This window comes from Oncorhynchus nerka, linkage group LG15 (assembly GCF_034236695.1).
Source record: "Oncorhynchus nerka isolate Pitt River linkage group LG15, Oner_Uvic_2.0, whole genome shotgun sequence".
Classification (NCBI taxonomy): Eukaryota; Metazoa; Chordata; class Actinopteri; order Salmoniformes; family Salmonidae; genus Oncorhynchus; species Oncorhynchus nerka.
The window spans coordinates 18,094,084-18,117,126 of record NC_088410.1 but is presented as its reverse complement, the minus strand read 5'-3'; the positions used below and the strand labels follow the sequence as shown (position 1 = coordinate 18,117,126).

Below are 23,043 nucleotides of genomic sequence, written 5' to 3'. Positions count from 1 at the left end.
CTTCACTCTGTAAGTACACTTGACGATATCTTGAAATATAGTTTTAGTTTTGATGTTTTTAGCCAAACATCACATGACTTACTGTATCTTTGTACTTGTTGGTTTATTTTGAACTGTGTTTTGGTTGTTACATCAGGGCCTGTATTCATAAAGTGTCTCAGATGGTCCATATAATTATGATCTAAAAGGCTAAACTGAACCCAGATCAGCTCTCCTACTCTGATACACTTTGTGACTATGAACCCTGGACTGTGGTTTCATGTGTTTAGTTTAGTTCAGTTTATTCAGTTGCATGTTTAAAACATGATCAGTAGAGTTTGACAGTAACACCCAGATCTCTATTCAATAGGGTCATGTTCACTGTCATAGTATAACAGGGTCAAGAATAACTGTGTGTGTGTGTGTGTGTGTGTGTGTGTGTGTGTGTGTGTGTGTGTGTGTGTGTGTGTGTGTGATTGCGTGTGCGTGTGTAAATTTATTTTTACATGTTAATCAGATTGTGGGATATACAGTTACGACCAACATTTTTGGCACTTGACAAGTACTGAGCTTTATTGTCTGCTACAAAAGTTGGGATGTACGTTGTACATGTGGTTTCACATAAAGACTTGAACATGCTATTTTAAAAGCTCTCAGAGCAATAGATTGTTGTGGAGACATTTTGAAAATGGCCTAAAGTAAGAGTTATGAGTGATTGAATGAACGCTTCGTAAGAGCTTTAGGAGTAGTATAGACACAGTGATGGTGGACTGTGTTTAGGAGTAGTATTAACATGAGACACAGTGATGGTGGGTTGTGTTTAGGAGTAGTATAACATGAGACACAGTGATGGAGGGTTGTGTTTAGGAGTAGTATAACATGAGACACAGTGATGGAGGGTTGTGTTTAGGAGTAGTATTAACATGAGACACAGTGATGGTGGGTTGTGTGTAGGAGTAGTATTAACATGAGACACAGTGATGGTGGGTTGTGTTTAGGAGTAGAATTAACATGAGACACAGTGATGGTGGGTTGTGTTTAGGAGTAGGAGTTGGGTGGCTGGTATTCAGAGCTTAATAATTAGCCAAATTGATTAGTCACAGGAACAAGGACTAATTAAGTTGATGAAACGGCCAATTTTTACAAACGGTAGACCTACCAAATGGATGAGCATTCATAAAATTCCATTGTGGTCCGACATGGTAGAAAACACCCCCGTAAGAACAGGTGGACATGGTAGAAAACACCCCCGTAAGAACAGGTCAACATGGTAGAAAACACCCCCGTAAGAACAGGTGGACATGATAGAAAACACCCCCGTAAGAACAGGTGGACATGGTAGAAAACACCCCCGTAAGAACAGGTGGACATGGTAGAACACACCCCCGTAAGAACAGGTCAACATGGTAGAAAACACCCCCGTAAGAACAGGTCGACATGGTAGAAAACACCCCCGTAAGAACAGGCCGACATGGTAGAAAACACCCCCGTAAGAACAGGTGGACATGGTAGAAAACACCCCCGTAAGAACAGGTCAACATGGTAGAAAACACCCCTGTAAGAACAGGTCGACATGGTAGAAAACACCCCCGTAAGAACAGGAGGATATGGTAGAAAACACCCCCGTAAGAACAGGTCGACATGGTAGAAAACACCCCCGTAAGAACAGGTCGACATGGTAGAAAACACCCCCGTAAGAACAGGTCGACATGGTAGAAAACACCCCCGTAAGAACAGGTGGACATGGTAGAATACACCCCCGTAAGAACAGGTGGACATGGTAGAATACACCCCCGTAAGAACAGGTCGACATGGTAGAAAACACCCCCGTAAGAACAGGTCGACATGGTAGAAAACACCCCCGTAAGAACAGGTCGACATGGTAGAACACCCCACGTAAGAACAGGCCGACATGGTAGAAAACACCCCCGTAAGAACAGGTCGACATGGTAGAAAACACCCTGTAAGAACAGGCCGACATGGTAGAAAACACCCCCGTAAGAACAGGTCGAAATGGTAGAAAACACCCCGTAAGAACAGGAGGATATGGTAGAAAACACCCCGTAAGAACAGGTCGACATGGTAGAAAACACCCCGTAAGAACAGGCCGACATGGTAGAAAACACCCCCGTAAGAACAGGTCGACATGGTAGAAAACACCCCTGTAAGAACAGGTCGACATGGTAGAAAACACCCCGTAAGAACAGGAGGATATGGTAGAAAACACCCCGTAAGAACAGGTCGACATGGTAGAAAACACCCCGTAAGAACAGGTCGACATGGTAGAAAACACCCCGTAAGAACAGGTCGACATGGTAGAAAACACCCCCGTAAGAACAGGTGGACATGGTAGAATACACCCCCGTAAGAACAGGTGGACATGGTAGAATACACCCCCGTAAGAACAGGTCGACATGGTAGAAAACACCCCCGTAAGAACAGGTCGACATGGTAGAAAACACCCCCGTAAGAACAGGTCGACATGGTAGAAAACACCCCCGTAAGAACAGGCCGACATGGTAGAAAACACCCCCGTAAGAACAGGTCGACATGGTAGAAAACACCCTGTAAGAACAGGCCGACATGGTAGAAAACACCCCCGTAAGAACAGGTCGAAATGGTAGAAAACACCCCCGTAAGAACAGGAGGATATGGTAGAAAACACCCCCGTAAGAACAGGTCGACATGGTAGAAAACACCCCCGTAAGAACAGGCCGACATGGTAGAAAACATCCCCGTAAGAACAGGCCGACATGGTAGAAAACACCCCCGTAAGAACAGGTCGACATGGTAGAAAACACCCCCGTAAGAACAGGTCGACATGGTAGAAAACACCGCCGTAAGAACAGGTCGACATGGTAGAAAACACCCCCGTGAGAACAGGTCTACATGGTAGAAAACACCCCCGTAAGAACAGGTCGACATGGTAGAAAACACCCCCGTAAGAACAGGCCGACATGGTAGAAAACACCCCCGTAAGAACAGGCCGACATGGTAGAAAACACCCCCGTAAGAACATGTGGACATGGTAGAAAACACCCCCGTAAGAACAGGTGGACATGGTAGAAAACACCCCCGTAAGAACAGGTGGACATGGTAGAAAACACCCCCGTAAGAACAGGTCAACATGGTAGAAAATACCCCCGTAAGAACAGGTCAACATGGTAGAAAACACCCCCTTGAGAACAGGTCAACATGGTAGAAAACACCCCCATAAGAACAGGTCGACATGGTAGAAAACACCCCCGTGAGAACAGGTCTACATGGTAGAAAACACCCCCGTAAGAACAGGTCGACATGGTAGAAAACACCCCCGTAAGAACAGGTCGACATGGTAGAAAACACCCCCGTAAGAACAGGCCGACATCTTTTGGACATGGTTTATTGGTCATGTCCGAACTGGCTTACAGACAACACTGTAGTCTTTACCTCAGTAAGCACCGTCCAACACGGACACCTTTTGGATGGTTTTGTGCATCCAGACCGGCCCTGATTTCCACGTTCACAGACCTTGGTTTTTGGTCTGTTCCGGACCAAATCTGAACCCATCATAGACGTCTGTGTTTGTTAGAGATTTTGCCCGGTCTGGACCAGCTTTCATTTGGCCCAAACACAGACGTCCATAAATAACCTCTTTTCATCTTTCATTCAGAACCTAAAGTGAAACTAACTTCAACACCTTGGAAAAATAATTATTTTAAAACCACGACCTAGAGAGGAAACACCGGCAATCAACTTAACACTTTACAACTAAGCACAATGAAAATAAACAGGACTTCTGCAGAGTTGCACACACTGTGGTCCAACCAACAGCTCCACACAAAGAGCCAGAAGAGCTTTATTTCCTCCTTCCTGACTGCTGATGTGCTCTTAAAGTGGCAGCGCACGGTGAAGGCTCTGTGCAGGATTTCACCACAACATTATACTATATATGGATAACAGGCTACATTAGAATATGTAAAGATAACAGGCTACATTAGAATATATATGGATAACAGGCTACATTAGAATATATATGGATAACAGGCTACATTAGACAATATATGGATAACAGGCTACATTAGACAATATATGGATAACAGGCTACATTAGAATATGTAAAGATAACAGGCTACATTAGAATATGTAAAGATAACAGGCTACATTAGAATATGTAAAGATAACAGGCTACATTAGACTATATATGGATAACAGGCTACATTAGACTATATATGGATAACAGGCTACATTAGACTATATATGGATAGCAGGCTACATTAGACTATATATGGATAACATGCTACATTAGACTATATATGGATAACATGCTACATTAGACTATATATGGATAACAGGCTACATTAGACTATATATGGATAACAGGCTACATTAGACTATATATGGAAACAGGCTACATTAGACTATATATGGATAACAGGCTACATTAGAATATATATGGATAACAGGCTACATTAGACTATATATGGATAGCAGGCTACATTAGACTATATATGGATAACATGCTACATTAGACTATATATGGATAACATGCTACATTAGACTATATATGGATAACAGGCTACATTAGACTATATATGGATAACAGGCTACATTAGACTATATATGGAAACAGGCTACATTAGACTATATATGGATAACAGGCTACATTAGACTATATATGGATAACAGGCTACATTAGACTATATATGGAAACAGGCTACATTAGACTATATATGGATAACAGGCTACATTAGACTATATATGGATAGCAGGCTACATTAGACTATATATGGATAACATGCTACATTAGACTATATGTGGATAACAGGCTACATTAGACTATATACAGATAACAGGCTACATTAAAATATATATGGATAACAGGCTACATTACTCTATATGGACAACAGGCTACATTAGAATATGTATAGATACCAGGCTACATTAGACTATATATGGATATCAGGCTACATTAGACTATATATGGATAACAGGCTACATTAGACTATATATGGATAACAGGCTACATTAGACTATTGATGGATAACAGGCTACATTAGACTATACAGTATATGGACAGCAGCAGTCAATACAGCAGACTATGGTGATGATGATACTGATTCCTCTGCTAACTAATGCTACTACCAGTACTGTACACAGGGGTCAACGATGTAACATAATATGATAGTGGTATGTTGTAATACTGCAGACATCAGTGTTTGTGTGTTTAAATGTTACTTTGTCAAGTAGCCAGTGTTGTGTTTCACCATTCTATCTGATGTATTGTCAGTTTGGAATGTTGTTATTAGCCCAACAGTATTAAGGTCATTGTTATTAGGATGGTGCAGTAATGTTGAGATGCCAGTAGGAGGAGCTCTAGTATAGAACACTGGAACCTTCAGTACCACTTTGATGCAGCTGATGAGGAGAGTAAATCAAATGGGTTTGTAGAATAGAATGAATGACATCATGGAATTGACCAAATGTAAATGGAACTTTGACCTGTTCCATGTAGAACTCAGAGGGACAAGGCAACACATTCTAAGATATTATAAACATTCCATATAGAATAGTCAACATATTGTTAACATGGTGCTGTATTTAAATAAAAGTGGAAATGGGGGACATTTTGTCCATTTTAAAAATGTAGGGCCCATTTTAATACAGTAACCTCCCTTCTCTGACATGATGTTCTGGTCGTCATGCATGTTAATGTCTTAAAGAGGAAGAGAGGACTGTTCTGCATCAGCTACTTGTGTCCTGACTACATGAATATGTATCAACCACAGAACTGACACTTACTAGCAGTTGCCACACACTACCAGTAAGTTGACTCACTGTTCAAGACCTCTCCTCTTCACTTCACTCTGTAACTACTCTTGACAATATCTTGAAATATAGTGTTTGGTTATTTGTATTTAGTCATAAGTCAAATACTTGAGTGTAATGTATCATTTTACTTCTCGTTATGTTTTGAGCTGTGTTTTGGTTGTTATATCAGGGCCAGTATTCATAAAGTGTCTCCCCCAGTGTGGGTGATTGTGTGACACAGTGGATTTATCTGAGGGCCCTTTAGGACCAGACTGATAGGGAGGAGGGTTGACATCTATACTGTGTAGGATGTGTGTTTTAACTTTTCTACATCCATAACAACCAACTCTCTAGACTTTGATACAGACTCCATGGGCCTTCACTACAGACACTGTGTGTGTGTGTGTGTGTGTGTGTGTGTGTGTGTGTGTGTGTGTGTGTTTGAATCACTTGCTGTTAGTCCTCACAGCTTGGGGATAGGAGCTATCATTGAACCTGGTGGTCAGTCTTTATGCTGCTGTACAGCTTGACGGACCGTAGAGGATTGAACATTTATCCCCCTATATTTGGGGATCTGACAAGAAAATAGCTTCAGAACATTCAGAAATATGTGTTTACAGTAATACAGACCTGTTCAATAAGTTGTTGTTGTTGATGATATAATGATGATTACTACGTAGTTATTCACCAGCTATAGAGAGAGTTGTTGTTGTTGATGATATAATGATGATTACTACGTAGTTATTCACCAGCTATAGAGAGAGTTGTTGTTGTTGATGATATAATGATGATTACTACGTAGTTATTCACCAGCTATAGAGAGAGTTGTTGTTGTTGATGATATAATGATGATTACTACGTAGTTATTCACCAGCTATAGAGAGAGTTGTTGTTGTTGATGATATAATGATGATTACTACGTAGTTATTCACCAGCTATAGAGAGAGTTGTTGTTGTTGATGATATAATGATGATTACTACGTAGTTATTCACCAGCTATAGAGAGAGTTGTTGTTGTTGATGATATAATGATGATTACTACGTAGTTATTCACCAGCTATAGAGAGAGTTGTTGTTGTTGATGATATAATGATGATTACTACGTAGTTATTCACCAGCTATAGAGAGAGTTGTTGTTGTTGATGATATAATGATGATTACTACGTAGTTATTCACCAGCTATAGAGAGAGTTGTTGTTGTTGATGATATAATGATGATTACTACGTAGTTATTCACCAGCTATAGAGAGAGTTGTTGTTGTTGATGATATAATGATGATTACTACGTAGTTATTCACCAGCTATAGAGAGAGTTGTTGTTTATGTTTCTAAGACTGCAGGGTGGGAGATGTAACAATGTCCTTGAGAACAACAGGAAGTGTGTTGGGGGTGTTTCTCTGGTCTGTAGCAGGTATGGTCTTTCTCTGGTCTGTAGCAGGTAGGGTGTTTCTCTGGTCTGTAGCAGGTAGGGTCTTTCTCTGGTCTGTAGCAGGTAGGGTCTTTCTCTGGTCTGTAGCAGGTAGGGTCTTTCTCTGGTCTGTAGCAGGTAGGGTCTTTCTCTGGTCTGTAGCAGGTAGGGTCTTTCTCTGGTCTGTAGCAGGTAGGGTCTTTCTCTGGTCTGTAGCAGGTAGGGTCTTTCTCTGGTCTGTAGCAGGTATGGTCTCATTCATAACTGTTTTAGTTGCCCTGTGTTTCAATACATAAACATGTCTAAAAGGTTAAGAGTCATAATGTTGTTCTGTTTGGCAAATCTACTTCACTTAATATATTGGTCTTCTATTGAGAGATGCTTATCTGTGGTTTCCATCACATCCAACTCAGAAACTATGGCAACAAAATGTGGACCAACAATACTGTAGTGAGAGCCATTTTTGCATTCATTTTAATGTAATTAATGTTGTGTTGTGGGACTGTGTTTCAGTGGTAATGGGGCAGAATGTCTGGAGAGTGACTTACACCACTCAGAGTATCTGTGCCTTGAAGGGGTCAACAGTGGATCTGTCCTGCTCTTTCAGATATCCCAGTGGTCATAAAGTCACATCAACCTTCTGGTTCACTAAAATGGAGACTGAAGATCTAGGTCAGGACCCAGAGTATGCAGGTCGTCTGGAGTATCATGGGGTTAAGGAGAAAGACTGTACCCTGAGAATCACAGACCTGAGAGAGAGAGACTCAGCTACATACAAGTTCAGATTATTAACAGATCAGGAAGGAGGGACATATACTGGCAAACTTGGAGTGACTTTGTCTGTCACAGGTACAGTAAAAGTGTTTTTATGTTCAATTCCAATTAGTTCTGACAATTGTTGTGGTGTGTATGTATTATAGTCTGTATAACATAGGATTTCTTCCATCTTTGTATTAGTACATTCAATATACTGGTGATCCTGGAGTCACTCTTTCTGTTACAGGTACAGTAACATTCAATATAGTTAAACTGTTGAATTCCATTTAGTTCAGGATAAATGTCTTGGTTTGTGTTTATGTCTGTATAACATAGGATTTCCTCCATCTTTGTATTACAGTGATAAGTCAGTGATAAAGGGATTTACAGTGATATTGTTTTTTCTCCAGGTCTTCAGGTGAAGGTGACTGGAGGACATCAAGATAAGACACTGACCTGTAGCACCACCTGTACTCTGACTGACAACCCCACCTACATCTGGTACAAGAACGGACAACATCTAAATAAGCCCACTTCCCATCAATACTCTGTCAATAGTTATTCTTCAGACAGTTACTCCTGTGCTGTAAAAGGCCATGAGGATCACCACTCTCCTGCAGTGTGTGAGTATGAATGAAACTAGTATTTTATGTAGTATCATTTAGAACCAATAAGAATGGTTTTACTTTCTCTATCAATATTCTTAACTATATACATTGGAATGATAAACAGTTTTATAGATGTATGTACATGTATTTATTTTTATTCAAAAATGAAACTGTCCAATACATCTAAGACATTTGAAACTAGTCTCATTATGGTTTCAGGAATTGATCAGTTACATTTTGTTTCAGGTGTTGTGGGTGAGAGCTGTATGAATGTGACTTACACCCATCAGAGTATCTGTGCTTTGAAAGGGTCAACAGTGGACGTATCATGCTTTTACACACATCCCAGGTGGCATAACGTCACAGAAGTGTCCTGGTTCAACAAATGGGAGTCTGGTGTCACTAAAGACCTGAGCCTGAACCCAGAGTATGCAGATCGTGTGGAATACCATCGACAAACAGAAAAGGACTCCACCCTGAGAATCACAGACCTGAGAGAAAGTGACTCAACTGAGTACAAGTTCAGATTTACATCTGGTAAGGCAAGATGGGGGTACAGCTTCCCTGGAACAACTCTGACTGTCACTGGTAATACTATACTGTATGATACAACTGTAACTAATATTGAATTACAGGATAAATATATGAACCATCCTGTTAACACAGAGGTGTATGTGGTTTTATACATATTGTTTCAGGTCTGCAGGTGAAGGTGACTCCTGCTGCAGAGGGACAGAAGACATTGACCTGTATCACCACCTGTACTCTGACTGACAACCCCACCTACATCTGGTACAAGAACGGACAACGTCTAGATGAGCCCACTTCCCAACAATACTCTAGTAATACCCTAGTAGTGTTGGGTCATTCTGCAGACAGTTACTCCTGTGCTGTAGAACACCATGAGGACCTCCACTCTCCTGCAGTGTGTGAGTATGAATTAAACTACTATTATACTTAGAAAGTATCAATCATTTAAGGTCAAGAAGAAGGGTATTACTGCTTTATCTATCAATATTCATCATTACATAGAAATTACAGACAATGTCATAGATGTATGCATGTCTATAGTTAGAATGTTCAGTACCTCAGATACTTGAAGAATAGTTTAGTAGACACTCAAGTCCTAAAGTATCTCCAAATGTATTATTGTTCATGTTTTGTGTAAGTGAGAGGTTTAGATAAGTGAGTGATAGTTTTAGTAAGTGACAGTTTTAGTAAGTGATAGTTTTAGTAAGTGAGAGTTTTAGATAAGTGAGTGATAGTTTTAGTAAGTGATAGTTTTAGATAGTTCTCTGACTTTAGATATGATTTATTTTTGACATGATGTCATTTGAGGTAGTATACTACAGTCCTGACCCCCTGACATATTCTCCTTTACTAGATGCTCCAAAGAACACCTCAGTGTCAGTCAATACAAAAATACTTTTCAAGATAAATCTTAATAATTATACTTAGGATTATTTCTCTTTTGTTAATAATTACAGGTTGATTTATAAAATCCACCATTTTTAACAAGTATTACATTGATATTCTGTTTTATTATCATAATAATATTCAGTTCATTAGAACATGCTGTGTACTCATATCATCCATATTTTATTATAGGGAAACAAACCTCAATTCTGACTGCAGCTGTAGGAATCACAGTGGTTCTGGTTCTCATCCTCTGTTTCTCTGGACTCATGTGGTTCAGGTGCGTTTTTTGTTGTTTATTATTTCACTTTAGAAGATTCAATAATTCATTCATTCATTCATTTGTTTACAAAACAGGAAGGCGGCCTCCAAATCCCCCTCTGACACAAGAGACACAGCAGACAATGGACAGGTGAGTCTGTTGGAATCAGAAGGTGACTGTGATTAATGTGTATTCTTTGTGGAACATTTCCACTCCTCATGCTGTCGGTCCTCTCTCTCCATCAGGGAGACTCTAGTCCAGTGTTTGACAACATCTCAGGCACGGCCTTCACCCCTACTGCAGCACAGACAGCAGCCACAGACGACCAGGATGATGTTCACTACGCCAGCATCCACTTCTCTCGCTCCAAAAACCAGGAAGTGCCTCTGTACTCCACCGTCCAGCTGCATCAACCCCAGAAAGAGAATGAGGATGTCCAGTACGCTGCTGTGAATTTCAACCTCCCCTGTGCTGCCACCTGGTGAGCATATTCTGCATTAAGGTCATTCATATGCTGCAGTTTATTGTAGGAGATGTCATGAATAAGCAAAACTGTTGACCCTTAGTGAACACTATTAACCCAAACTATGAACCCAACAATGGACATCTCAGGACAATTACTCTGACATGTCTATAATGAGGGAGTGATGTGATGATTGTTTTGAGGAACTGTTCTTCTGTTCAAAATGGCACCCTATTCCCTATTTAGTGCACTACTTTAGACAGAGCCCTATAGGGTGCCACCATTTGGGACGCTGTCTTTGTTTCATTGTTGTTTCTCTCTTCAGACCCGCAGCAGCACAAGCAGCTGAGGAGGACTCCTCTGTTCTCTATAGTACAGTCAATAAACCCTGAACCAAGAAGACCTGAACACAACAAACTCAGAACTAAGAAGACCTGAACGCAACAAACCCAGAACCAAGAAAACCCGAACACAACAAATCCAGAACCAAGAAGACCTGAACACAACAAACTCAGAACTAAGAAGACCTGAACACAACAAACTCAGAACTAAGAAGACCTGAACGCAACAAACCCAGAACCAAGAAGACCTGAACACAACAAACTCAGAAACTAAGAAGACCTGAACACATCAAACCCAGAACCAAGAAGACCTGAACACAACAAACCCAGAACCAAGAAAACCTGAACAGAAGAAGTTTGACAATAGCCTTGTGTATCAGGACCTGTATATCTAAACTAAGTGATATAATGCCTGTGGAGGTGTGGAATATTGACCTTTATAAACTGGGTGGTTTGAGCCCTGAATGCTGATTAGCTGACCGGCGTGGTATACCAGACCGTATACCATGGGTATTAACATTTGTATTTACTGGTCTAAGTACATTGGTAACCAGTTTAAAATAAGGCACCTCGCTGTTTGTGGTGCATCCAAGCACTCCGCGTTGCATTGTGCAGAAGAACAGCCCTTAGCGGTAGTATATTGGCCATATACCACACCTCCTCGGGCCTTATTGCTTAAATTTATAATGGCAACAAGGTACTTCAGGGGTTTTTGTTATATGACCAACATACTGTTCCACGGCTTATTTTAAACTGGTTAACAACATAAATAGAACATTAAACAAGTATTTTTACTTCATACCCGTGGTATATTGTCTGATATACAGTATAGACTTCTGAAATACTGTTTCAGCCAATCACCATCAAGGGCCAAAACTACCCAGTTTTTAATAGTATTTAATAATATATTCCATCTAGTAGACACTTTTATCCAAATTCACACAGTCATTACAGTCATGTTTGAAAACACTTTTCGTATGGGAAGTCCCAGCAGGAATTGAACCCATGCTCCATGCTGTACCAACTGAGCCACAGGCGACTCTATTCACACTTAGAGTAGAAGTTCTGATTTAGGGTCAGTTATGACTTTGAAACAGTTGTGAATTAGAAAGGGACCTTAACATTTTTTATATATATTTTTACATTAAAAAATGTTGTATTTCTGACGTAGGAAACCTTGAGTTCCAGTTATATCTTACAGAGCATTCAGAAAGTATTCAGACCCCTTGACTTTTTCCACATGTTGTGATGTTTCAAACTTTTTCTCAAATTGATGAGATAATTCTCTCCTCATCAATCAACACACTAAACCCCATAATGCTAAAGCAAAAAAGGTTTTTAGACAATTTTGCAAATGTATAAATTAAAAAATATCAGATTTACATAAGTATTCAGACCCTTTAATCAGTACTTTGTCGAAGCACCTTTGGCAGCGATTACAGCCTCGAGTCTTCTTGTGTATGACGCTACAAGCATGGCACACCTGTTTTTGGGGAGTTTCTCCCATTCTTATCTGCAGATGTTCTCAAGCTTGGTCATGTTGGATGGGGAGCTTCACTGAACAGATATATTTAGGTCTCTCCAGAGATGTTCGATCAGGTTCAAGTCCGGGCTCTGGCTGGGCCACTCAAGGACATTGAGATTTCTCCCGAAGCCACTCCTGCTTTGTCTTGGCTGTGTGCTTAGGGTCCTTGTCCTTTTGGAAGGTTGAACCTTCACCCCAGTCTGAGGCCCTGAGCCTTCTGGAGCTGGTTTTCCTCAAGGATCTCTCTGTACTTTTCTCCATTCATCTTTCCCTCGATCCTGACTAGTCTCCCAGTCCCTGCCACTGAAAAATATCCCCTCAGCATGATACTGCCAACACCATGCATCACTTTAGGGATGGTGCCAGTTTTCCTCCAGACGTGACGCTTGGCATTCAGGCCAAAGGGTTCAATCTTGGTTTCATCAGACCAGATAATCTTGTTTCTCATGGTCTTAGGGTCTTTAGGTGCCTTTTGGCAAACTCCAAGCAGGCTTTCATATGCCATTGGCTTCCATCTGGCCACTCTACAATAAAAGCCTGATTGGTGGAGTGCTGCAGAGATGGCTGTCCTTCTTGAAGTCTCTCCCATCTCCACAGACGAACTCTGGAGCTCCATCGGGTTCTTGGTCACCTGACCAAGGCTCTTCTCCCCCGATTGATCAGTTTGGTCAGATGGCCAGCTCTAGGATGAGTCTTGGTGGTTCTAAACTTCTTCTATTTAAGAATGATGGAGGCTACTGTGTTCTTGAACCTTCAAAAATACAGAAATGTTTTGGTACCCTTCCCCAGATCTGTGCCTCAGCACAATCCTGTCTCGGAGTTCTAGAGACAAATCCTTCGACCTTAATGATTTTTGCTCTGACATTTACTGTGAACTGTGGGACCTTATAGACAGGCGTGTGCCTTTCCAAATCATGTCCAATTGATTGAATTTACTACAGGTGGGCTCCAATCAAGTTGTAGAAACATCTACAGCATTGTGACGTAGATTTACGCATTTATGTTGAAGAATAGCCATAGGCGGCTACATTGTGTAAGTGGTCACCTGATGGCTCCCAGGGTGACTCTCCAGTAAAATACAGAGTTAGCCATTACTCCAATCGGTCCTACTGAAAAACGAATTGTCCCGATGGATATATTATCGAATAGAGATTTGAAAAACACCTTGAGGATTGATTATAAACAACGTTTGCCATGTTTCTGTTGATATTATGGAGCTAATTGGGAATATTTTTCACAGTTTTCGTGACTGCAATTTCCGGGCGATTTCTCAGCGAAACGTGAAGAACAAACGGAGCTATTTCGCCTACAAAAATAATATTTTTTGAAAAAATGAACTTTGGCTATCTACCTGGGAGTCTCGTGAGTGAAAACATCCGAAGTTCTTCAAAGGTATACGATTTAATTTGATTGCTTTGCTGATTTTCGTGACAAGGTTGCCTGCTGCTAGCAAGGCATAATGCTATGCTAGTCTATCGATAAACTTAAACAAATGCTTCTCTAGCTTTGGCTGTAAAGAATATTTTGAAAATCTGAGATGACAGGGTGATTAACAAAAGGCTAAGCTGTGTTCCAATATATTTCACTTGTGATTTTCATGAATAGGAAGATTTTCTAGGAAGATTTATGTCCGTTGCGTTATGCTAATTAGTGTCAGGCGATGATTACGCTCCCAGACCCGGGATGGGGAGTCACAAGAAGTAGTAACTGTCCAATGAAAATCTCACTTTTAAAACCTGATATTAAAGTACATATTTTACACTATATACTGTATGTATACACACATTAAAATATCCTGTTATCCATACATAGTCTAATGTAGCCTGTTATCCATACATAGTCTAATGTAGCCTGTTATCCATATATAGTCTAATGTAGCCTGTTATCCATATATAGTCTAATGTAGCCTGAAATCCATACATAGTCTAATGTAGCATGTTATCCATATGTAGTCTAATGTAGCCTGTTATCCAAATGTAGTCTAATATAGCCTGTTATCCATATATAGTCTGTAGCATGTTATCCATATATAGTCTAATGTAGCCTGTTATCCATATATAGTCTAATGTAGCCTGAAATCCATACATAGTCTAATGTAGCATGTTATCCATATGTAGTCAAATATAGCCTGTTTTCCATATATAGTGTAATATAGCCTGTTATCCATATATAGTCTAATGTAGCATGTTATCCATATGTAGTCTAATGTAGCCTGTTGTCCATTCATATTCTAATGTAGCCTGTTATCCATATATAGTCTAATGTAGTCTGTTACCCATACATAGTATAATGTAGGCTGTTATCCATATATATAGTCAAAGGTAGCCTGTTATCCATATATAGCCTAATGTAGCATGTTATACATATATAGTCTAATGTAGCCTGTTATGCATATATAGTCTAAGGTAGCCTGTTATCCATATATATCCTAATGTAGCATGTTATCCATATATAGCCTAATGTAGCATGTTATACATATATAGGCTAATGTAGCCTGTTATCCATATATAGTGTAATGTAGCCTGTTATCCATATATAGTCTAATGTAGTCTGTTGTCAATATATAGTCTAATGTAGCCTGTTGTCAATATATAGTCTAATGTAGCCTGTTGTCATTATATCGTCTAATGGTTACATAAGCATAATTATATGTTATGCATATATAGTCTAATGTAGCCTGTTGTCAATATATAGTCTAATGTAGCCTGTTGTCCATATATAGTCTAATGTAGCCTGTTGTCAATATATAGTCTAATGTAGCCTGTTGTCAATATATAGTCTAATGTAGCCTGTTGTCAATGTATAGTCTAATGTAGCCTGTTGTCATTATATCGTCTAATGGTTACATTATGCATATATATATATATATATGTTATGTTATATATGTTATCCATATATAGTCTAATATAGCCTGTTATCCATATATATATATGGGGCGGGAGGGTAGCCTAGTGGTTAGAGCGTTGGACTAGTAACCGAAAGGTTGCAAGTTCGAATCCCCGAGCTGTCAAGGTACAAATCTGTCATTCTGCCCCTGAACAGGTAGTTAACCCACTGTTCCTAGGCCGTTATTTGGCTCTGTCATAACCTCACATGGTCTCTCCTATCATTGCTATGCAGACGACACACAATTAATCTTCTCCTTTCCCCCCTCTGATGACCAGGTGGCGAATCGCATCTCTGCATGTCTGGCAGACATATCAGTGTGGATGACGGATCACCACCTCAAACTGAACCTCGGCAAGACGGAGCTGCTCTTCCTCCCGGGGAAGGACTGCCCGTTCCATGATCTCGCCATCACGGTTGACAACTCCATCGTGTCCTCCTCCCAGAGCGCTAAGAACCTTGGCGTGATCCTGGACAACACCCTGTCGTTCTCAACTAACATCAAGGCGGTGGCCCGTTCCTGTAGGTTCATGCTCTACAACATCCATGAGAGTACGACCCTGCCTCACACAGGAAGCGGCGCAGGTCCTAATCCAGGCCCTTGTCATCTCCGTCTGGATTACTGCAACTCGCTGTTGGCTGGGCTCCCTGCCTGTGCCATTAAACCCCTACAACTCATCCAGAACGCCGCAGCCCGTCTGGTGTTCAACCTTCCCAAGTTCTCTCACGTCACCCCGCTCCTCCGCTCTCTCCACTGGCTTCCAGTTGAAGCTCGCATCCGCTACAAGACCATGGTGCTTGCCTACGGAGCTGTGAGGGGAACAGCACCTCAGTACCTCCAGGCTCTGATCAGGCCCTACACCCAAACAAGGGCACTGCGTTCATCCACCTCTGGCCTGCTCGCCTCCCTACCACTGAGGAAGTACAGTTCCCGCTCAGCCCAGTCAAAACTGTTAAGCTCTGGCCCCCAATGGTGGAACAAACTCCCCTCACGACGCCAGGACAGCGGAGTCAATCACCACCTTCCGGAGACACCTGAAACCCCACCTCTTTAAGGAATACCTAGGATAGGATAAAGTAATCCTTCTCACCCCCTTAAAAGACCTAGATGCACTATTGTAAAGTGGCTGTTCCACTGGATGTCATAAGGTGAAAGCACCAATTTGTAAGTCGCTCTGGATAAGAGCGTCTGCTAAATGACTTAAATGTAAATGTCATTGAAAATAAAAATTTGTTGGTAACTGACTTGCCTAGTGTAGCATGTAGCCTAGTAAAAATAAAGGTAAAAAAAAAATATATATTATATATATATAGTCTAATGTAGCATGTTATCCCTATATAGTCTAATGTAGCATGTTATCTATATATAGTCTAATGTAGCCTGTTGTCCATTCATATTCTAATGTTACCCCACAGTTTCGTTCTATCCAATTGGTAGTTACAGTCTTGTCTCATCACTGCAACTCCCGTACGGACTCGGAAGAGTCGAAGGTTGAGAGCCACGCGACCTCCGAAACACAACCCAAACAAGCTACACTGCTTCTTAACACAACGCCCGCTTAACCTTGAAGCCTGCCACACCGATGTGTCAGAGGAAACACCGTGACACACACGGCCCGCCACAGGAGTCGCTAGAGCGCGATGGAACAAGGACATCCTTGCCGACCAAACTCTCCCCTAACCCGGAAGACGCTGGGCCTAACCCTAACCCTAACCACCGCACCACAAGGGAGGCCTGGACCAAGTTGATCCTGATGTGTTTCATGATGATTTACTTTGTATTGCTGTCAGACATTATTCCACATGTTATATTATATTATATGTCTTGCTCCCAGGCAGACTAAATAACTTTTTTGCCCGCTTTGAGGACAATACAGTGCCACTGACACGGCCCGCAACCAAAACATGCGGACTCTCCTTCACTGCAGCCGACGTGAGGAAAACATTTAAACGTGTTAACCCTCGCAAGGCTGCAGGCCCAGACGGCATCCCCAGCCGCGCCCTCAGAGCATGCGCAGACCAGCTGGCTGGTGTGTTTACGGACATATTCAATCAATCCCTATCCCAGTCTGTTGTTCCCACATGCTTCAAGTGGGCCACCATTGTTCCTGTTCCCAAGAAAGCTAAGGTAACTGAGCTAAACGACTACCGTCCCGTAGCACTTCCGTCATCATGAAGTGCTTTGAGAGACTAGTCAAGGACCATATCACCTCCACCCTACCTGACACCCTAGACCCACTCCAATTTGCTTACCGCCCAAATAGGTTCACAGACGATGCAATCTCAACCACACTGCACACTGCCCTAACCCATCTGGACAAGAGGAATACCTATGTGAGAATGCTGTTCATCGACTACAGCTCGGCATTTAACACCATTGTGCCCTCCAAGCTCGTCATCAAGCTCGAGACCCTGGGTTTCGACCCCGCCCTGTGCAACTGGGTACTGGACTTCCTGACGGGCCGCCCCCAGGTGGTGAGGGTAGGCAACAACATCTCCACCCCGCTGATCGTCAACACTGGGGCCCCACAAGGGTGCGTTCTGAACCCTCTCCTGTACTCCCTGTTCACCCATGACTATGTGGCCACGCACGCCTCCAACTCAATCATCAAGTTTGCGGACGACACAACAGTGGTAGGCTTGATTACCAACAACGACGAGACGGCCTACAGGGAGGAGGTGAGGGCCCTCAGAGTGTGGTGTCAGGAAAATAACCTCACACTCAACGTCAACAAAACTAAGGAGATGATTGTTGACTTCAGAAAACAGCAGAGGGAACACCCCCCTATCCACATCGATGGAACAGTAGTGGAGAGGGTAGTAAGTTTTAAGTTCCTCGGCGTACACATCACAGACAAACTGAATTGGTCCACCCACACAGACAGTATCGTGAAGAAGGCGCAGCAGCGCCTCTTCAACCTCAGGAAGCTGAAGAAATTCAGCTTGTCACCAAAAGCACTCACAAACTTCTACAGATGCACAATCGAGAGCATCCTGTCGGGCTGTATCACCGCCTGGTACGGCAACTGCTCCGCCCACAACCGTAAGGCTCTCCAGAGGGTAGTGAGGTCTGCACAACGCATTACCGGGGGCAAACTACCTGCCCTCCAGGACACCTACACCACCCGATGTCACAGGAAGGCCATAAAGATCATCAAGGACAACAACCACCCGAGCCACTGCCTGTTCACCCCGCTATCATCCAGAAGGCGAGGTCAGTACAGGTGCATCAAAGCTGGGACCGAGAGACTGAAAAACAGCTTCTATCTCAAGGCCATCAGACTGTTAAACAGCCACCACTAACATTGAGTGGCTACTGCCAACACACTGAATCAACTCCAGCCACTTTAATAATGGGAATTGATGGGATATAATGTTTACATACCCTACATTATTCATCTCATATGTATATGTATATACTGTACTCTATATCATCTACTGCATCTTTATGTAATACATGTATCACTAGCCACTTTAACTATGCCACTTTGTTTACATACTCATCTCATATGTATATACTGTACTCGATACCATCTACTGTATCTTGCCTATGCCGCTCTGTACCATCACTCATTCATATATCTTTATGTACATATTCTTTATCCCCTTACACTTGTGTTTATAAGGTAGTAGTTTTGGAATCGTTAGCTAGATTACTTGTTGGTTATCACTGAATTGTCGGAACTAGAAGCACAAGCATTTCGCTACACTCGCATTAACATCTGCTAACCATGTGTATGTGACAAATAAAATTTGATTTGATTTATATTAAATAATACCATATTGTTCAGGGTATGATATTGCTTGTTTATTTCTGAATAACAGCAGCTTCATGTAGCTAACAAGCTAGCTGAGCTCACTTGTTCACTCAATTCAAACGCCAGTTCAACATAAGTCCCAATAACAGTATTTTTACGTGTGTGACTGTTTCATTCTATATATATTTGTTACATTTTCTACCTTCTATTTTAGATATTTTCATCGGACTAGTAGGGACATATGAAGCCTGGAAGCTGCAGTAATGTTGAGATGTCAGTAGGGAGAGCTCTAGTCTAGAACACTGGAACCAAAGATACTCCCCTTTCATCTGTTCTGGAACCTTCAGTCCCAGCTGATGAGGAGGGATGGGAATGGGTAACATGTTGTCTCTTGTAAAACATGTAGGTCCACTCCTCATATAAAGAAATGTAACTACAGTATTCTGACTTTAGACCATTTTCTAACATCCCTTATGTGACATGCTGTTCCTGCATGTTAATGCCCTGACTAGACTACTTTAAAATGTGTCAACCACAGAACTCACACTTAGCTACGCCTGCTTCTACTAATACTTACAGTAGACTACTTCTTGTTCCCACGCAGTGACAGTACATTGACTCACTGTACAAGACCTCTCCCTTCACTTCACGCTGTAAGTACACTTGACAATATCTTGAAATATAGTTTTAGTTTTGACGTTTTAGCCAAACATCACATGACTTACTGTATCTTTGTACTTGTTGGTTTATTTTGAAATGTGTTTTGGTTGTTACATCAGGGCCTGTATTCATAAAGTGTCCCAGACGGTCCATATAATTATGATCTAAAAGGCTAAACTGAACCCAGATCAGCTCTCCTACTCTGATACACTTTGTGACGATGGAACCTGGACTGGGGTTTCATGTGTTTATTTTAGTTCAGTTTATTAATTTGCATGTTTAAAGCATGATTAGTAGAGTTTACCAGTAATACCCAGATGCATTTCTGCCGAAAGGGGGACGGATCTCAATTCTATAGGGTCGTGTTCACTGTCATAGTTTAAGAGGGTGAGGAAAACGTGTGTGATGTGATGTTCCTGTCCATGTGTGTGTGTAAATGTATTTTTACATATTAATCTGATTGTTAGATATACAGTCTCCAAAATTATTGCCACCCTTGACAAATACTGAGCTACGTTGTGTGCTACAAATGACGGGATGTACATTGTTCATGTGGTTTCACAAGACTTGTGCATGCTATTTTAAGAGCACTGAGAGCAAAACAATTGCTGTGGAGACATTTTGAAAATGGCCTCAAGTAAGAGTGACAGTAAGATTAAGAGTGATTGAGTGGATGCTTCGTAAGAGCTTTAGGAGTAGTATTAACATGAGACACAGTGATGGTGGGTTGTGTTTAGGAGTAGTATTAACATGAGACACAGTGATGGTGGGTTGTGTTTAGGAGTAGTATTAACATGAGACACAATGATGGTGGGTTGTGTTTAGGAGTAGTACGGCTGCTGTCCCTGTACAGCAGGGGTGTCAAAGTCAAATGGACGGAGGGCCAAATAAAAAAATCAGCTACAAGACGAGGGCCGGACTGTTCGAATGTTCATTGAAAATTTTTTAAATGACGCATATAGTCTAGTGAACCTAATTGAACCTACTGAAAACCTAACAAATATATTACAATATGATCAGATAAATAAAGCAATATTTTCTTATGGCTCTGTACAGCACATATGTCAGAGTCAAGGCCCGCGGGCCACATCCGGCCCGCAAGAAGGTAACCCTAACCCTAACCACCGCACCACAAGGGAGGCCTGGACCAAGTTGATCCTGATGTGTTTCATGATGATTTACTTTGTATTGCTGTCAGACATTATTCCACATGTTATATTATATTATATGTCTTGCTCCCAGGCAGACTAAATAACTTTTTTGCCCGCTTTGAGGACAATACAGTGCCACTGACACGGCCCGCAACCAAAACATGCGGACTCTCCTTCACTGCAGCCGACGTGAGGAAAACATTTAAACGTGTTAACCCTCGCAAGGCTGCAGGCCCAGACGGCATCCCCAGCCGCGCCCTCAGAGCATGCGCAGACCAGCTGGCTGGTGTGTTTACGGACATATTCAATCAATCCCTATCCCAGTCTGTTGTTCCCACATGCTTCAAGTGGGCCACCATTGTTCCTGTTCCCAAGAAAGCTAAGGTAACTGAGCTAAACGACTACCGTCCCGTAGCACTTCCGTCATCATGAAGTGCTTTGAGAGACTAGTCAAGGACCATATCACCTCCACCCTACCTGACACCCTAGACCCACTCCAATTTGCTTACCGCCCAAATAGGTTCACAGACGATGCAATCTCAACCACACTGCACACTGCCCTAACCCATCTGGACAAGAGGAATACCTATGTGAGAATGCTGTTCATCGACTACAGCTCGGCATTTAACACCATTGTGCCCTCCAAGCTCGTCATCAAGCTCGAGACCCTGGGTTTCGACCCGCCCTGTGCAACTGGGTACTGGACTTCCTGACGGGCCGCCCCCAGGTGGTGAGGGTAGGCAACAACATCTCCACCCCGCTGATCCTCAACACTGGGGCCCCACAAGGGTGCGTTCTGAACCCTCTCCTGTACTCCCTGTTCACCCATGACTATGTGGCCCACGCACGCCTCAACTCAATCATCAAGTTTGCGGACGACACAACAGTGGTAGGCTTGATTACCAACAACGACGAGACGGCCTACAGGGAGGAGGTGAGGGCCCTCAGAGTGTGGTGTCAGGAAAATAACCTCACACTCAACGTCAACAAAACTAAGGAGATGATTGTTGACTTCAGAAAACAGCAGAGGAACACCCCCTATCCACATCGATGGAACAGTAGTGGAGAGGGTAGTAAGTTTAAGTTCCTCGGCGTACATCACAGACAAACTGAATTGGTCACCCACACAGACAGTATCGTGAAGAAGGCGCAGCAGCGCTCTTCAACCTCAGGAAGCTGAAGAAATTCAGCTTGTCACCAAAAGCACTCACAAACTTCTACAGATGCACAATCGAGAGCATCCTGTCGGGCTGTATCACCGCCTGGTACGGCAACTGCTCCGCCCACAACCGTGGGCTCTCCAGAGGGTAGTGAGGTCTGCACAACGCATTACCGGGGGCAAACTACCTGCCCTCCAGGACACCTACACCACCCGATGTCACAGGAAGGCCATAAAGATCATCAAGGACAACAACCACCGAGCCACTGCCTGTTCACCCCGCTATCATCCAGAAGGCGAGGTCAGTACAGGTGCATCAAAGCTGGGACCGAGAGACTGAAAAACAGCTTCTATCTCAAGGCCATCAGACTGTTAAACAGCCACCACTAACATTGAGTGGCTACTGCCAACACACTGAATCAACTCAGCCACTTTAATAATGGGAATTGATGGGATATAATGTTTACATACCCTACATTATTCATCTCATATGTATATGTATATACTGTACTCTATATCATCTACTGCATCTTTATGTAATACATGTATCACTAGCCACTTTAACTATGCCACTTTGTTTACATACTCATCTCATATGTATATACTGTACTCGATACCATCTACTGTATCTTGCCTATGCCGCTCTGTACCATCACTCATTCATATATCTTTATGTACATATTCTTTATCCCCTTACACTTGTGTTTATAAGGTAGTAGTTTTGGAATCGTTAGCTAGATTACTTGTTGGTTATCACTGAATTGTCGGAACTAGAAGCACAAGCATTTCGTACACTCGCATTAACATCTGCTAACCATGTGTATGTGACAAATAAAATTTGATTTGATTTATATTAAATAATACCATATTGTTCAGGGTAT

The 23,043-nt window shown here is 42.1% G+C and overlaps 2 protein-coding genes and 1 long non-coding RNA gene across 3 annotated transcripts in view; all 3 read left to right on the top strand.

Moving 5' to 3' along the window:
- The window catches only part of LOC115126863 (LIM domain-binding protein 1-like), a 181,121-nt gene that overhangs the window by 17,122 nt on the left and 140,956 nt on the right, over positions 1 to 23,043 (top strand).
- On the top strand, positions 1,859 to 9,955 carry LOC135560280 (uncharacterized). The gene is made up of 4 exons (XM_065002143.1): positions 1,859 to 1,875; positions 8,324 to 8,556; positions 8,788 to 9,470; positions 9,926 to 9,955. The coding sequence occupies exons 1-3, from the start codon at positions 1,859 to 1,861 to the stop codon at positions 9,249 to 9,251; spliced, it is 714 nt and encodes a 237-aa protein (XP_064858215.1). The 3' UTR covers positions 9,252 to 9,470; positions 9,926 to 9,955.
- On the top strand, positions 10,312 to 12,388 carry LOC115126153 (uncharacterized). Its single transcript, XR_010458686.1, has 3 exons — positions 10,312 to 10,369; positions 10,465 to 10,700; positions 11,008 to 12,388. It is a non-coding gene; the product is annotated as an uncharacterized LOC115126153 (long non-coding RNA).